The sequence below is a fragment of the Syzygium oleosum genome, unplaced genomic scaffold (assembly GCF_021117445.2).
Source record: "Syzygium oleosum isolate NSW1041296 unplaced genomic scaffold, Sole_v2.1 Sole_v2.07, whole genome shotgun sequence".
In the NCBI taxonomy this organism is placed as follows: Eukaryota; Viridiplantae; Streptophyta; class Magnoliopsida; order Myrtales; family Myrtaceae; genus Syzygium; species Syzygium oleosum.
The window spans coordinates 12,069,025-12,087,080 of NW_026607491.1; the positions used below are offsets into that span (position 1 = coordinate 12,069,025).

General features: G+C 42.5%; 3 protein-coding genes across 3 annotated transcripts; 2 read left to right on the forward strand and 1 right to left on the reverse strand.

Moving 5' to 3' along the window:
- The first annotated feature begins 3,725 nt into the window (after positions 1-3,725).
- Positions 3,726-5,120, forward strand: LOC115667175 (uncharacterized). Its single transcript, XM_030589055.2, has one exon. The coding sequence runs from the start codon at positions 4,007-4,009 to the stop codon at positions 4,748-4,750; it is 744 nt and encodes a 247-aa protein (XP_030444915.1). The 5' UTR covers positions 3,726-4,006; the 3' UTR covers positions 4,751-5,120.
- A 2,235-nt stretch (positions 5,121-7,355) lies between these two features.
- On the forward strand, positions 7,356-12,087 carry LOC115667805 (uncharacterized). The gene is made up of 7 exons (XM_030589370.2): positions 7,356-7,865; positions 7,953-8,052; positions 8,625-9,788; positions 10,188-10,250; positions 10,339-10,535; positions 10,912-11,030; positions 11,661-12,087. The coding sequence occupies exons 1-7, from the start codon at positions 7,797-7,799 to the stop codon at positions 11,770-11,772; spliced, it is 1,824 nt and encodes a 607-aa protein (XP_030445230.1). The 5' UTR covers positions 7,356-7,796; the 3' UTR covers positions 11,773-12,087.
- Positions 12,088-12,418: 331 nt separating this feature from the next.
- Positions 12,419-18,056, reverse strand: LOC115667892 (U-box domain-containing protein 62-like). The gene is made up of 8 exons (XM_030589446.2): positions 17,477-18,056; positions 17,054-17,360; positions 15,604-15,685; positions 14,329-14,386; positions 13,760-13,848; positions 13,357-13,452; positions 13,202-13,272; positions 12,419-12,940 (listed from the first exon to the last, which is right to left on the reverse strand). The coding sequence occupies exons 1-8, from the start codon at positions 18,021-18,023 to the stop codon at positions 12,814-12,816; spliced, it is 1,377 nt and encodes a 458-aa protein (XP_030445306.1). The 5' UTR covers positions 18,024-18,056; the 3' UTR covers positions 12,419-12,813.

Sequence of the window (18,056 nt, forward strand, 5' to 3'; positions counted from 1 at the left end):
CGCGAAGGTTTTGATGCCGCTCCGAGCCAAAGCCTTGTGAAGGTTCTTCAGGAACCCCTCGCGAACATCCGGGCCGCGGAAGTTCACGAACACATCGTTCTTCGACCGTTTCTCTGAACCCATTTCGGAATCGACGATGAAACTTGGAAATTTTTCTCAGCCAAGTATTGGGGCGATTTGTCTCGTTCATGGGGAACTTGGTCGACTTTTCTTACTTTAATTTTTATATACTTTTACTCATTTTTTTTTGTTTCATGTTGTATCATCAATGATGTACGAGTGATGGATAAGCTCGAGGACGGGTTCTTTGTTTTTTTTTTGGGCTATTAGATATATAAGTATGGTATTTCTATTGGGTCGCGCTTTTTCGACCTACTATATAATCGGAACACTCACGGCATTATGACCATAGTGCGCTTTGTGGGTCCCACCTTTTTAGCATCCGTCGTCGGGATGTCCTAAGAGCAATAGAGAGTCTCGGAGAATTGGTGAAAGATCCAACGAGGACGAGCCTGCACTGAGAATCGTTCATTTTCTCGGTTCGTGCCTTATGGTTGGATGACCATCGTGCAAATTGTATTCAGCCTTTAAATCACTCAACTTGGTCATGACTGGATTTTCATGTTTTGCATACTGAAATTCAATTTTCTTCTTATTTTTGGATTTGTTTCGTCCCTCTTTATTTGGCACAATTGAAGTAGGTAGAAGGTAGCGATTCAGGAGGGCGAAAAAGGGAAACTCGTGGCCGACTAAAACACGGGAAAGTCCGGATGCCTGCCAAGGTAAGTTTGGACATTGGACTTGCTTTTGAACCGCGGGCATTCACGCCTTCCATTTCGATCAGGGTTAGATGTCATTCGAGTACTCAAACACTCAAGACATACTTCGTTAGTTAAATCGATGGATTTATCATTTTCCCATGATGAAACGGCCTTGTCGTGGCTACTACCAGCTCCCTACAAAAGCTCAGCCTATCCTCGGATCGTGGAATTAATTCCATACAAATGGCATCTGATAAATTCTTTGATATGGTGATTTTTTTAGGGTTACGAGAGAAATTATTACAATGTATACATGTTGATCCTTCAAATTCGTAGCAACAACTTCAAGCCAATTGTCCATTCCACCAATCACGCCTCACAATTTCACATGGACCATGGGACTGGCATGTTTGAATACTCCTCCGGCTCCATCAATCGCAAGGCCCATTGCAGTGGAACCCAGATTATTCCAATCACAGCCCAAAACGGACTTCTGGCAACAACGAAGTACTCCCAATGCATTAACGTACTTTGTCATCCTGTTCGGTCGTCAAAAAAAACATGTCGCAGAAGGCATAGTTTGCGGTCGTTAAAACCTACTACAAATGATCAGACAAAACGTTGTTGTCATCTTACGATAAAATGAGTTTGAGTGGTAAATTAAGGCTTCGTGATCGGCAAGAAAATTCGTACAAGAGACCATCTCTTCCGTGCTTTTCAAAGCAAATTTGCATGTAATTTGTATCAACGATACGAAAGTAGAGTAGGTGATTTGGCCTAGACTTGGAACCCTCTGGAAATTGGAACAATGAAGGTCGACATTGATGGATCTTACTCGTTGGGAGAAGAGTGGGGGAGCGGTGGCAGGCGCGTGCCGGGACTACCAAGGATGACTTATTGGTGGCCACGCCTGTGTCCCTCGAGCTTCGTCGCCCCTACAGGTGGAGGTACGGGCTCTCTCTCAAACCCTAGGACTTTTTATTAAGAGAAAGAAAGAGATAGAGGACCTAAATTGTTCAGTCAGACAAGCTTACGGTGGTAAAAGCAATGTGCAGTCCAAGTTCTGCTCCATGGGAGATTCTTGTCCTCTCTAATTGCGTAAATTGGCATTGGTCATTTTCGAAGCTCCGGACCCAGCATTGTAGAAGGGAGGCTAATTTTGTTGCAAATTGGGTTGCGAAAACCCACGAATGCAATTCTTTATCTTCAAATTGGGTTGTTTTACCTTCTCAAACTCTTTTGGACCTCTTGTTTACTTTGGCCCATTTATTAGGCCCTTTTGTTTTTCCTAGTTGAATGAAAGTTCTACCGTTCCGACAAAAAAAAAATACAAATTAAGCAAATATTAAAAAGCAAAAGTCAATATTAGCTGACTTTCTGGTCCTCGCTCGTGATTGGGGAAGTTTTCAGTTACTGGTTAATATTCGATGTTCTATGGTGCTTGATCAATGAAAAAAGCCCAACCTAATCGGAATCAGCCTTAAATATTAAGCGAACATAACGGAGATGATTAGAATGTGCAAGATAAATAAGCCTCTCTCCGGGTACAATTTTCCCGTAGTTCAATGAGCGTCTCAAATCAACACTTATTTATTATGATTCCATTTATTTCACGAAAAATAATTGATTTAAAAAATATTTTTTTTATAAAAATAAGCAGGTCATTTTCTCTCGTGGGAAGAACATGTCGTTTCACGTGGAGGACTTCAATTTAACTTGACCGGTTCATGTTCAAAATGCTGAAAAACAAAATGTTGTTTACCATGTGAAAATTCCGGAGCAGCCCGAGTCAAAATTGACGAGCTCGCTTTGACCGCCTCCCTTTCCTTGCCATTCCCAAATTTCTCTTTGACGTAGACCACCTCAACCGCGACCAGGATGACGTGGTACTGGGCCCGGTCCACGTGTCCGGCTGTCGGATTTCACTGGACGGGAACGTGGGAGAGAATTGACGTAGGCTTGTGGCGAACCGCGACCGCGTGCAGTTCTCGCGTGTCAGCCCGTGCTTCACCCCACTCTCGGCCAACCACCGACCTCCACGTCAGCTCTAGCCGCCAGACGGTGAATGGGCGCTCAATACGGTACGCCAGCTCGTAGGCAGCGATCTCCATGCCGAGGATCGAGGCCGTCGGTTCCGAATAAACCTTGGACGGTTGGACTCGGATGGACGGCCCAGATTATTTTCGATCCACGTCACGCCGGATTTGGACGCGCGCCTCGTGTGAGCCTCGTGGAGGGAACAAAAGTGCACGTTCCCGGTCGCATTTCACCTCGTGGCGTCGCGAGCCCAGGGAGGCTGTTATCCCCTGCGCCCGGTAGCAGGAGACGCGGATTGCAACCACCAATCGAATTTCACTTTCCCACGCCATCCTGAGCAATGTATTTTCCAATCTCTCTCTCCCTCTTTCTTTTTGGGAGAAGATTTTAACTTTATCAATAATTACTACCAAATTTACTCCGATGGGTAATTCTTAAAATTGAAATCACGTGTTTGATCTCGTATTAATTTTACGAATTGGATTGATCCTAATATACCCAATCAAGATAAATTTTCATCGTTCAGAAAGAACGCAAGTAATTCGACTCAGCATTTCACGTTTGTACTTATTCCTACGTTAACTTTAATCCCTTGATCAATTCTAAATTCCAGCTTATCGCTTCGATGCGCGGTCAATAGATATCCAATCCAATCAATTTATACCACGAAACTCAAAAGCACCTTTATATATTTCCCGAGAAACATATCTCTTCTGGAAATTTTTTTTGGCCAAAAGGCCGGGAGGGGAAGGGGGTGCACCGAAGCCCCAATGCTCCCGACCGCGGGCAAGCAGCTCCTCGAGTTCTCAAGCGGATTATAATAGTTTTGCGTGGCGGGTGCATCTCACCAAAGCGGAAGCGTCCCGGGTCCTGACATTGATCTCCCCGGATCTGTGCCAAAAGAAAAACTCTCCTACAAAAGACGCCATCTTTGTTCTTGCTGTTTCTTGACCACCCATTGGTACAAGATCAGAGTCCTAGCTCTGACCCGTATTTGATCCTCTCCCCTTCCCTCCTTCACCAACCCCCCACCAAGAACAACATCACCACCATCCATCATCTTCATCATCATCTTCCTCTTCTTCTTCTTCATCATCTTCATCCGACCCCAGAGCCTTTCTTTCCCAGATCAAGAAGTGGGGGGAAGCTTCCGGAATCCAGTGCGGGTCGTTTGCTTCCCGGGCTCCGCCTGGGTTGACCCGAAACCAATGGCGTCCGTGGGGGTCCACTGCGGCGGCGAGTGCTCCATGAGCCGGAGCCGCTTGGACTTCCCCTCTCGCCAGGTTGATCATCAGAGCCCGTCGAAGCATTGTGCTCTGACGATACCCAATGGGACAAGATCGAAAACCCGGATGCGGCGGCGCGCCGTTTCGGCGTCGATGCCCGTCTTGGCCCCGGCCCCGGCCGGAAGGAGGTACGGGTCGATCCCCAGGAAGCCGAAACCGTACCAGGAGTTCGAGGAGGGCACCGCGATCGCGCACGGGAAGCTGGACGATTGGATGGAGGGCTCCGTGGTGGAGATCGTGAGGAATCTCCGCGAGGCGCCGTTGTTCGTGCACGTCTACGACCAGGACCGCGGCGGCCGGGGCGGGGGAGGGGGCGGGGTCAGGGGCAGGGATGGCGAGTCGATAAGGTTGAGGACGGAGAAGGGGGTGAGGGAGGCGGATTGGGATTGTGTGAGGATGAAGTGGGAGAAGGGGGAGGTTCAAAAGCCTGAAGGTGTAATCTATGTGGAGGAGCTTGAGGACGATGAAGATGAAGAAGACGATGTGACCAGGGTTTGGGGATTGGTGGTGCAGGGGAAGGGGGCTACTTGCGGGCCGGCTTGCTATTTGCTCAAGACCTGCGGGGTCGGGTCGGGCTTGGGGGCGTGCAGCACCCATTTCTGCTTGATGAAGGTGAAGAGTTTCCGAGAATCCGCGAGATCGCAGCTCAAGAATTTCTGGTTGTAGCGGGATCAGCCGAGGGTCCCAAATCATAATGGGAGAGGGAGGGAGGGAGGGAGGGGGTTGCTTGATTCTTTCGATTCAACTGTAAGCAACATTCGGTGCAAATCATCGAGGTTGATTGGTGATGATTCTTAATGATTTGAGCTTCAATTGTATAGATAATTCACAGTAAACAAGAAATTAAATTCTAGTATGATGGCCTCTCGATGGTTCTTTCTTTTCCCCCCTTTTGGGTGGTCATAGATCCGAGTCTCTAGTGCTTGGAATTAAAGTTTGCAGTTTACGTTGCTGTTGGAGCAGACCAGAAGCAGTGCATAGTTACCTTTAGCAATCTGGTGATTGATTGAATAATCATAATTCTGAATTTATGGCATAGTTTAACTAGTACTGGACTAAGTCTGGTAGAGTTTGCTTGGTGGCATCTCTGGGGAATTGATTGAATAAGCACAATTCTGAATTTATTGCTCATCATTCTGGCTAGAATATGGCTCCTTTGCCAAATGATTAATGTGAATTTCGCTGGTTCTCTGCCTTAGCATGATCGGTTGAACCAAAACATTGGCATGATAACTGAAACTATCGTCAGCTTTCGTCAGCTTTCATGTATCACACGAGCCCTGTGATTAGTACCTAGTGATCTGATTTCTTCCATACTCAAGGATGAAAGTGGTTGATTCACATAACAACGATTCTGCCTGTTCCCTATTAGATTACAGGACTGAGGATGCCTAAGTGCGCTGAGGTTGATTGTGTCTGCATTGTCTGGGAACACAGGATGACATTGCCTTGATGTTGTATGGCAAATCGTATCATTTGACCTTGAATGTCATGGATTCAATTTCATTTAAACATTTGCTTTGCCATTTAGCCGTAAGGTTGCGGCCATTGGTATGCTTCCCTGAATGTGCAACGATGAAAGCTCGGGCACTTGGATGTCACCTTTGTCTATAGGCCATATGAACCATGAAAAAGAGCTGGTCAAGAGTAAAACCCATGTATTTTGCGGCTTTGTACAGTCAATACATGAGGTCAATTTGAAATTTTAGGAATTGCGGTGCCACAATGAAAAGGGGAAAGATTATGAGTACTTCACTCCAGTGAATTGACGTAAAAAGGGAAATTGTTGAAGCCCATAAAATACAGTAAATGAGACATCCTTTAGTCTGGCGATGTTTACAAAATCTCTTTTAAGTTTGCTGTCCCTGGTGTCTTTATGTACCTTACTAAACGCTGCCTCGCCTAAGTTGTTAAACATGGGAAGTTTGCGCTTAAGCATGAGGATTTGGTTGGACTCTTTGGGTTTGCAAAGGGGTGTCCATGACTGTAGAGATTACGAGATGTCAGAAGGTATACAGAGCTATGGTTTATTCCATTGCAGTTGAAGTTGTGATCTCGTCTGGTGGTTGGATGTCCTTGCCGCATCTTTTGAAAATTCGTGGTTGAAATTGTCTTCATGAGAATATGCATGATGTATCGACTATGTAGGCAATCACTTCTTGTATAGACCTATTAAAAAAACAAAGAATGAGATGGGAAGAGATCGATGGACCATTGACAGTGCTCTAATTTCCTGTACAAATTTGTGTTTCAACGCTGAGCCTCTTACACGTGCGATCACCCTCTACTTATTTGGTTCCCGAAGAATGTCATTCCTCAAAGATGAGGCATTGGTTCAAAATTAGTCTGGATCTACTATTACTGCTGCTCATGCATCTCGTTAGTGTGTTCAGTTCTGTGTTCAAGTTCTCCAAATGTGTTCTTTTGTAGAAGTGCTTCCCATGATTGAGGATTATAGCTATACATGGCTCGATATTTCTTATGGAAGGGCAGTCGGATTTTCGGAACGATAATATACCATCATCCTTGCTTGGGAAACTAATGACAGTTTTTGGTTATCCTACAAAGGTAGATGAATTTAAAATGGTAGCACTTCCCTTGACTTATCTTGCCAGTACTGATCCTCAAATTAGGAACAGCAATCTCCCCGTTCTTGTGCTGGCTTAACCTTCTAGGCCACCGTGATAAACTTTGAATTTGAAAGATGCGGCAATGAACACACCACCGCTCCTGCATTTCGAACCGGGCTTGTTACCACGTTCATCATATTACAAAGGCATGAAAGACATGTCTAAGTATGGGATACGCAATCTTAGCAGTTAGCAGCCCCTAAAATGTAGATTTTCAAGCATTGAGCTGATCATTAGGCAGGCTTAGGTGAGGTCGGCCCAGGTCTGTCACAAGAAATAACCATCTTAGCCCCTTAGGGAAGCTAAACCGAACGCACTGATTAACCATTCTTGTAGTCTTCGATGTTCCGGCCTGGTCCAACACAACTCCGAACATCAGTTCTTAGTCACGAGTGCAGTATTACTGCACCAGTGGTTCTTGTCTTCGACATAAGACTGACAAGTGGGCTCATCCAACATCAGGCCCAGATTAGTATTTGAATGGATGGGGGGTGCGTGCGCGCCGTCTGACTTTTCATAAGAGGGAAAGAGCGGGGGGACCGCCGTGAGCCAACGGGCCCAGCAAAAAAGTCCCTCCAAACTATTTGAATTTGAAAAAAAACAAGAAAGGAGAAGCGGAAAAAACACATCTTTCTTCCTTCTTTGTCACGATGTTTAGGCCTCGGAGGATAGATAAAAACATTAATTAAACTACTATAAGTTCCGGATCGCTTGCATATGCAAGAATCGCCGGATCAGGCAGCAGCGTCTGCAAGCGCGCTCTCCTCTGCGTTTCAAATCCAAAGGAAAGCATTAAAAACCCCCCAGCACATAAATAAGATACCCCAATTGTCAATTCCAGATCTTGCTCATTTAAACCCTAACCACACCATTTTGTCTTGCAAATTCGCAATCAGGGTCATCAGTTTTTCAACAGAGAACTCGTTCCCATTTCGAATGAGACGACGCTTTTCCAGTTTTTGTGGATAGTCCTCGTTGTTTTCGTGTGTCCATAGCTTTTGTATGCCCGTGTGCAGTTCTTGTGTGTTTTTGTACAAGGGTCGGTGTTAAAGGTCTTGGATTTGAACTGGGTCGGGAAGAAAATGGAGGACCAGTGTGATTCAGGAAGTGTTTCTGGTCGGACTTCGGCATCGCCTAAATCACATGTAAAGGTTGGATTTTTACTCTTGCCCCCCTCTTTTTTGGTTGGGATCTGTTCTTTTTTACTGTTTCCATATCGCTGATGCTGGGTTTATCAGTCGAGTGGGGAGAAGCACCATCTGGTGACAGAGGAGAAACATGAAGTCGCGCGCAAGCGTGTCAAAATGCGGGATTTGGAATCCGTGTTGCGTCGCGAAGGTAATCTTGTTCCCTTTTTATTTGCTATGCACTTGTTCTTTGAGTTCAGTGGAGAGATGGGAATTCAAATTTAGGTCTCGAGTTGAAATAAAAACTGTCTTTTTATCTTCGAGTAGTAGTTTAATTCAATCTCGATATACCTTTTGGTCCAAGCTATTCTTATAATGAGTTTCAAAATTACAGGATGCAAACTTTGTGATTAAACATGTAGATTGATTACGAAATACTGCAGAATCTGAGTTCAACTGAATTGCATTGCCTCATTTGATCTACATAGACATGAAAATTTCTTTCTTTTTTCCTTTTTCAATGACGGTAAATGCTTACCGACCAAAAATAAAAAGAACCAGGTTAAATGCTTAGGCCTGTGCATTTCAAAGTGCCATGACCGAGAATATTGGAGATATGCAACGATGTTCATACTTATGACAGCATACTGAACTCAATGATGTTCTTTGCATTTTCCCCTATATCAGGAGTATAGACGTGGAAATTGACGGTGTTACTTTTTCTGGGGTTTTTGGAAATTTTGTGTGCATTATAGTGTACCTGATTTTCAAAATGTGATCCAGGAACTAACAACCATCCTCCAAAATCTGCAAAAGACAAGGGAGGCAAAGTTTCCTCTCAATGTGGTGAAGGACTAGGCACGTCCCAGGTAACCGAGGAGCCAATCACCTCTACTATAAATGGTTCTGATGAAGATGAATCTGAAAGAAATACTTTACCTGTGGAGGGTAATTGTAAGCCTGCACAACTTGATCTTAACACTGAAATTTGCTCCGCCAACAAGTTGGAAAGTGATGTCAATCCTAAACATACTGGAGAAACCAAGGAAACAGATGAAGCCTCTTTGCTCAGACAGCATGAAACATCAAGTGATCATCATGCATACTCAAAGGGCCTTGACTTGAATCTCAATGCAGAAGACCTTTCCAGCTCGGTGAATCTAAATCCATTTTATCCTTACAAGAATCTTGATCAGTTGAAGCCTGCAGATGCATCTGAGTGTGCTAGTTCAACTGGTCCATTGGAGGAGAAAGATTCATTGAGGCTTTGGAAGGAAATGAAGCAAAATGGCTTTCTCTCGTCCTCTCATGGCGGCATACCAATCCCGAAGCAACGCGGTAGGAAGAGTAAGAATGACGTTCTTAAGAAAAAGCTGGAGCTTGCAAAGAAAGAACAGGTAGATAGGTTCACCAAGATTGCTGCTCCTAGTGGACTCCTCAATGAATTGAACCCCGGGATCATAAACCATGTTAGGAACAGAAAACAAGTCCATTCCATTATAGAGGCATTGGTGAGGTCAGGAAGGGCTGAAAATAGCCATGTCGGGAGTAAACACGGTGGTCATTCGAAAGGTGAAACGAAAGAAATTGGTAATGGGAAGGGGTTGGGATGTTCTGATAATTCAGGAATGCACCAGCTCTCTTATTCATCTGAAAATGTAGCTCCAAGTGCTTTATTTGAGAGGAAGCAGACCACAGGATTCCCCACGTTGATGATGAGCAAGTCTTCATCTTTCATTACAGATCATGAAGAAAAAGATGGGGATCTGGGCATGGTAGGAGGTTTGTGCAAGAAGAATTTTGTCTCAAACCCAAACAGTATTAGTCAGGATGACGGATTGGCGCTGAGATTGTCATCAATTACGAGTAAAGCATCTGAGATTACTTGGTCTATGTCTAACGAAGACTCAACTACTTTTAGCAGTGTTACTTCACTTTCTGTTAAAGGTAAGTCTTTTATTGTACATGTTTGTTTCTCTGCTTGTTCTAGCGTTATTCTATGTTTTTAATACTTATTTCACAGTTCAGTTAATCTGTCTTCCTGGATGCTTATGTCACAAATTTAAGAATCTGCATCATACTTCCTTGTTTTGTTGTCTTTCTTTTTTACTTTCCGTCTCTAGGTGGGAATGGTTTTTTTATTTGTTGGTTTTCTTATTAAATTGTTTTGGTGGGTGGATCGTAATGGAGGATTATGCTGTGAAATTGGTTTTTGCATGCCATTGTCGAGTGAGCTCTGGGTAGTGAAGGGCCAAGCCAATTATTATGTACCTTGGATTTTACATTGTTATAATAGGCATTTCGAAGGCCGTTTTAGCTGACAAATGAAAGTGTAATGTTTTTCAGCTGCAACTGTTGCTTCTCAATGGTTAGAATTACTGCATCAAGACATCAAAGGACGTCTAGCAGGTAATACCCCATTGCATGTAGTCGCTAGAGTAAGGTTAGGATTGAAGTTGAATATTCTGACTAATGATGTGCTCTCTTTAAATTGCAGCTTTGAAACGCAGTAAAAAGAGAGTTCAGGCTGTGATCAACACAGAATTGCCTTTTCTAATATCAAAGGAATTCTCATCTAATCAAGAGAATAATCCTTACCCGACCAATAGTCCGATTGCTGACATGCACCTATCGAAATGGAGTACCCTCTTTGGTCAGATGGATAAAGCGCTTTTTGAAGAGGAGCAACAGCTTGTGAGTATATGACACTTTTCTTGTCGATTGCAAATTTTTTAAGAGGGAAGATTGTGATTGGAACTTTTTGGTGGCCAAGTTCCAATTCTACCGTTGGTAGCTTCTATGTGTCTCGCTGCACCATTTTGGTTCTGACTTCCTTTCTTGTTTCTTTATGGGATTTTGACTTTATGACTTGAAGACTGAATCACCCTCTGATTAGCACCAGAATCCCTCTTTTATGACTGTCTGTCTTACAAACTCCTCTCTCTCTCTCTCTCTCTCTCTCTCTCTCTCTCTCTCTCTCTCTCTCTCTCTTGGTTGTGAAGATTAATTGTATTTCTTTATAAATTGATTTGAACCGTATTTAGTTTAGTCTCACTTCATGATTTTTCAGGAAATCTGGCTGAACCAAGTGAAAGAGATGCAATTGCATTGTGAACATGGCCTGCAACATGTCCAGTGCAACGTGCCTTACAGTTCGGAGAACCTGGGAGCTACAGATATTGTTTCTAGGTAAATCTTTAAGTACAATTATTTACTAGCTCTTTTAGAGAATCCCATGCAGAGTCCCGTGACACTTGTCTATGACGGTTCCAAAAAACATGAATCGAGCAAACAGCTTGTCAGGATATCATCACTGTTCATAAAGGTCCCAGGCAGGTTCCACAAATTTTTGTATTCCTCTGTGTTTCCTGCAATGAACAATGTACAAAATAAATATCCTTTTGTGGATTTTGTCCTGAAATATGGGGTGAAAAGTGGTTAAATATTAGCGTCAATGGAAGTTAAACCATACTTAATCGTGCTTCTTCCCGGTACTTTTGTCATGCAGTGTAATGCCCATGGTGCCTGTTTGTGATGGATGCTCTGATCATGTATTATTTTGAGAATTGAGCATGCTTCTTGTTTGAAGCTTTATCTTCATATGGAGTTTATAAGGGCAACATTGGTCTAGTCTTCTACATAGAAGATTTTGGGATAGGAATTCCAAGAGCTGTCTTTTTATCATAAGCTGCAATTTTCTTGATTCGGAAGATGATACTCGAGATTCTGTCATTCTGTCCAACTTTAGCGACTATGTTACACATGAAAGTAGTTCGTTGATCCGTGAGACACTCAATAATTATTTTCTATGTTTTGCAGATCTAACAAGCCAGACACTTCCGAGAGAGAATTAGCAGTTCGGGCGGCTGCAGCTTCCATCTATTCAACATGCAATTTTCTACTGGCAAAGGAGAACGTGTCCTGCTGTTGACTATCGATCTTCAACTGAAACTTTTTTTTTTTTTTCATTCTTTTTGTATTTGTCCTTTGATCCCTACTTCTGCCTGGGTTACGTTCACATGCTCTCGTGAACCGGCATTGGACTTCATCTAGTTGAGTAGGCTTTTTACTGACTGTCAATGTAACAATAGCAATTTGGGTGACTAATTTCGGCTTAGTGTAGTGTTAGAAGCTGATATTGTTCGAAGGTCAGTCTCTACTGAAGTTTAGTAACACCCTAACAGTGTTCAAGCAATCTTGCTTGGAAGTAGAATGGACAAAAGAATAGAAATTGGATCTTCTTTTGTTGATTGAGATCATCTTCTCCCTACGGCTGAAATCTTGTTCTCTTGCATCCCGAGGTTGTTGTCAGTTCGAGATCTTTTTTAAGCAATACAAAGTTTTCTATGTACTTTCTGCTTTTTATTGAATATTATGACTCGCGCAAACAATACCGGAATATAAATTTATATATTCATCATCTCAAAAACCCAGGATATTCTTTTTGTTTTCAAACTTGAGAATATAAAAAGCACATCTGTTTTTTTTTCAAGCATGCTCAAACAAGCTCACTTCAGGCGGTCCACGTTTTATCACTAAATTTCACAAGAGCAAAGAGGAAAATCTCAAGAACCCTCTAAAGTTAAAACGTGACTGATCACAAATCATTGTCTTGACAACTTTTTGTCAAAGAGCATACACCAGTTCTGTACTAGCACGCACACTAGCCAGTGGTCCTTACAAAACTAAAACCGACAAGAACAAAAGATATCAGACAAAAAGACGTAGTTGTAAGGGGCAAAATCAACCACATGATATTTATATGTGCAAACTCTGAGTCGCATACACCGGCTGCAACAATGTACATCACCCAATTCGATGCATTCTCTAGCAATAATGCCAATAAATACACTGCCGTGCCGTGTACAGAGTACAGAGCCTCTCAAACAGAGCATTCTTCAAATTTTTCTTCATGTGTCGCATACAGCAGGCATAGGATTTGCCAAAATTGCCATTTCTTCACATCAGTGCATTACTGAAGCCAATTTGAGGTCAGCTTGCATGACAGTGCTTTTGAGGAAGAGTCATCTGGAACTTTGGCAAGTGATCGGTACTGCAATTTAACGCTCTCCGCGTTATCCAATGTTTTCACTACATACCTGTAAGGGGAGCTTACCATGTCAATGAAGCACAACATGCAGAGAAGAGAATCTTGCTGTTATTTGAAGCATGGAACATTTTCCGAAAGAAAAAGGTAGCACGTACGAAAACATCAAGGTCTTCCCTTAAAGTACCAAATAACTTCGATGTTTGCTGTATATGCTTTTTAAGCAGAGAGTAGATTGCAGATGCTAGGAATATATGAGTATATTTGAAAAAATACGCACCAAACTGAAGAGGGTAAAAAAAATTTAACCAACCATCCATTCAAGCACTGTGTCGTTACGACTGCCTCACGTCCAACAAAGCGCTCCGGCGTCCTCTTGTTACCCTGAATCAATATGTTCATACGTTTACATTCTCTAAGGGCATTTGTATCGCAGATGATAATCACTCACTTTCTGAAAGACCAAACCTTAATAATGACACGATCAGTCACGGCAAATGGAAACTGTACACCTCTTCCTCTCGTTGTATCCATGAGATATGAGTCGCTGCAGTTACCTTTCTCCTGAACAAAAGAAGCACTCTTAGAAGAAAAGGCGAGGGAACATATGGGAGAACTATACCAACATACGAGCATCCAGAATATAATTGGCAATTTACTCAGCCCTAGAGAGTGCACAGATTGCATACCTTATGAAATATAAGGGTATTAAAAGACTAAACATGAGATGAAGCAGGCAGCAGGCGGTAATTTATTGACCTTACAAATACAGAAATAGGACTTCCATACAGAACAGAGCACAGGGCAGCACAACATGTGATGCCCTTGAAGAATTGTATTGCATTGTATCAAATATGCAATGGAGACAGACCTGGTCAAATCTCTCTCTTCTCCTTTTGGATGAGCGGTGGAAGAGCAAGTCCTCTTCCCGGAGGAATGCATGTATGGCAGCTCGAAGAGCTGCATGGAAGAAAAGATACAAAAAAAAAAAACATAATCAAATTAATTAATGACTACACAAACTTTGACATCAGAAACAGTCTTCTGCTATAGACTCAGCTCGGATGAACTGCAATATATAGGCCCAAATATAGTGACACAAAGAACTACTTCAAGCCAATCTTTCTTGTAGCAAATGAATCTCACGTTTCTCACTTGACCTAGCATAACATATATTATGCTAATCAGCTATATATTACGTTTTAACTTCCCATATAATATTGAGACTACATCAAATGATAATATACAACAAAATGTTGCATCGTTCCATCCACTTGATATTCAATGGCATCAGATGAAAATCAACCATCTGGATGATATATTAATCTCATATTATAACTTGCAAACATGGTAGTGTAGTACACAGGTTAAGAACAAGTCATTCATGATCTAAAATTCTCCATACATTCAATATACTTGGAGACAACAGCTTATACTTACAGAGATTGGGTAATATTGAGTCTTCTGATATCGACAGCTGACAAGAGGGACATGCTTTCTGAAGATGCATTATGCAAATCAAAATCAGTTTAGTAATTCGGCCACTATAAGAACACTTGAACGATGAAAAAGGAAAAAAACCTATGGTACAATAGACTGATAAGAAAGTCAAGAGTGATTTAGACAAGCTCCGTGGAAGGTACCATATACCACATCATGTTTAGTGAAGGATTACATTTTAGTATGGACTAATGTGTAAAAACACCAGAAAAATACAATCTCTATTCCTTTTATCCCGACAATACTAGGGTTGGGAAGAATAGGCAATAGACAAGATATATTGCTTGAATCACTGTCCTCGATCAAGGACAGAAGTGGGGCATCACAGGTTGGGCAAATCAGAAGACACTTCGCCGTCAAGGAACAACAGCTTACAAGGAAAAAACAGTTCGATGAGAAATGCTATGGTAATCTGCATAACAGCTGTTACAGCAAGCAGCTTGGAATGACACTTGCATGTGCCAACTCCTGAAAACCATAATGCGCTAGTAAGTGCATTAGTAGAATTTTGATTGAACCTAGCAATCTTGAAAAATCTCTGCTACTTCACAATGTGCTTAAGAAACTTTGCTTCTCAGCTGTGTTTATCCATGGACATATTGCATGCAGGTTGCGATGATTGTCATGCTAGAGGATCCTGGTTGGAAGAGAGGTAGCGACATTGAAGCGAGCAAAAATGGTGTATTATTGTGGATGCACAACAAAGTCAAGCTTTGCATTTCTACCATAACATTAACTTGTCAGTATCCTAACAATATAGAGTACACAACAATCTTTAAGTTCCAACACCGGCACCTAAACGTCAGACTATAAGAAACCTAGATTGATGAAACTAACATTCCGAAGAGTATGACCTAGCAAACAATTATGGAAATCGAATGTGGAGGATACATAACACGAAAATAACTACCTATACAGGGCAAACATAAAGAAAGTGTCGAAATGAATGGATCTTGCCAATGCAACATCCTTATTTGCCAATGTCTTGTGCATGCTAAGTCAAAAAAAGAAATTCCTGCCAATCAGTTCCCAGACTTAATAGTCCTCTCTTATTCCAAAAAGCCATTCCAACAATCCTAATCGCAATCCATTTCGGAGGAGTGACTCATTAAGTCCCCATAGTATCCCATGTGTTAATATGTTTCAAATTCCAAGTCTTAAACTCCAATTAAGATCTCAATCAAAATATGGATATCAAAATATTGAAGAACCCACCATCTTAATTACATGTTGTATTCCACCACCTCCAAAGGAATGTCCACATGGCAAAATCATTGCATCATCCATAAGAGCTCCCCTGCATTTAAAAACGAGATGGTCACAAAAGATTTTCACCGAGAAAAATATATTTTTGAAAATAGAGAACAACCAATAATAGCCACAATCTATAATCAATGTTAGAGACCTTTAAAGGGAATTACATAGAGAGGTCATACATCTTCACTCCAATCCCATGCTTTTAGCAAGAGGTACATTCCTTACAGTTTTCCTATCGGAACGGATTACAAGTGTTCAGACACAAGTTCACAGCAGAAGACAATTGCTGGTATACATGCAAGTGCCAGAACACGGACTTGTTTGGGTTTCAGAAAGTAGAGATAAACGGTGTATCAGTAGTTCCATTTGGCAATCGACATCTTAAGTATAACCTAACTTGTACCACAGAAATTGACAATGAAAAGCCATAAAGTAGCAATGTAATTGAAAAGCAAATGAAAGGTACGTTTGTTTCGGGGAAAATCAACGATCTGAAAAACATTTTCCTAAAAATGATCATTTCTATCGCTTACAAAAATGAATGAATGAAAAATATTTTCATCAGCAATGAAAATGTTTTAGTGTAGACCGCTATTGATAATGAAAACATTTCCTCTGACCAATCTTTTTAAACAATACAAATATTCATTTTTAAGAAAATGCTTTCTAAATCATTTATTTTTCGCGAATCAAATGGACCCCAAGTTTTCTATCGTTTCATTGAAGAAAAAAGGGATGAATGAAATGAGCCCCACAAGAGGTTCCTGAACACAACTAAGCTGAAACAGAGAAACAAACAAGATAAATTGGCTATTACTGAAAATTTAAAAAAGATATTCGTTACATTGGCTTCAACTTGCGTTACCAGCACGAGATTCAAGAGAAGAACATCATTACATAAGAGGACGTTGCTTTAATAAGTCACATTCCACCTGATCAATTTAGAACAATATCTACAATTTTCCTGGCTCTAAGCCACTAAATAGAATCTTTCATGACAGACAAAAACATAACGGACGTAAGCTAAGGCAACACTAGATTAAGTCAGTATAATTAGATATAACGACAAAGGCATGCAACATGCATTTCGCCAACAATGCTGCTCTGTGCAAACAGGTGTCACAAACTATTTATCTTGAATATGCATAATAACTTCCATGTACAAGCAAGAGACCAATATTTCACATGAATATCCATCATCATACAGGAAGCTCCACATTCCTAGTCCATAAACCATGTAATCAGCCTAATTTTCCAGAAACTACGTAAGAATGACGTCTCCATTATTAATAGTTTTCTCATCACATGCATAATGACCACCCCAATCAAACTAACTACCCATAAAAAGGAAATAATCTGCCACATAAGTATGCCAGGATAAATGCTATGGATACAGCATTGAGCTTACGTCAAAGGGTCCGAGAAAATGTCTCTAAACGACTCTCCTGAATCACTGGATAACAAACCATCCTTTCTTCCGCTAAACCCACAACCACTGTCCACAGCTACCGCATCCTTCTGTCCTCTACCGGATCCTTCTCCTCGCAAATACTGTGAGTAATACAATTCACCATCCGGCTCCGCAATAGTGACCGCATTCTCAAAATTCCCCATTCGCACTCGCTGCTGATGAATCTCGCCGCAGCTCCCTCTCGCGTCACTCGCAACTTGTCCACAGTTGCCATCGGTCACTACAACTACTTCTCTACCAGACCCTAGAAAGAAAAAAAAAAGCACCACTCATGATCAACACAGTAAAAAAAAAAAGCTTCAAACTTGAGAACTTCGAGTGATCCAACCTTGAAACGTGGAAACCCTCTCAGTCACTTACCGAACAAAGGCCCGAACTTCGTCTTTCCATTGCTCAATTTCACCACCCCACCACTGCTATTGCTCTTGTTGTGATTGCCACCGCCGTCCTTGTTACTATTAGCATCGGTTTGAGCCCTATTCGATTCACCAACAAACCCTCCAAATGCCTCCTCCTCCTCCTCCTCCTCCTCGTCCACGTCGTCGTCCTCATCATCGTCCTCATCCTCCTCGTCGTTGCCCTCCGAACCATCGCCGCTCGAGTCGTTGTTGTCGGACCAATTCCGGGGCGCCCCCGCGTCGGGGTCGCCGGCATACGGGCCGTGGCGGAACTCGGAGGGCTGGGGATGATGGTGCGGCGGCGGCGGCGGCGGCGGGTGCGGCGGGTGCGGCGGGGGGAAGTAGCGGGATTCGAGGAAGCCGGAGTGGATTTCGCGGGGCTTGGGAACCGGGTCGCCGGCCGCCCGGTTCGGCGGGGCGGGGCTGCTGGTGAAGCGCAAGGGGGGTTCGTCATGGAAGAGGAGCTGCGAGTTGAGGCCGGTGCCCATTTCGTCGCCGGACATTTTCATCTGCTAGAGCCGGAGAGATTTGAGGGTTCTCCT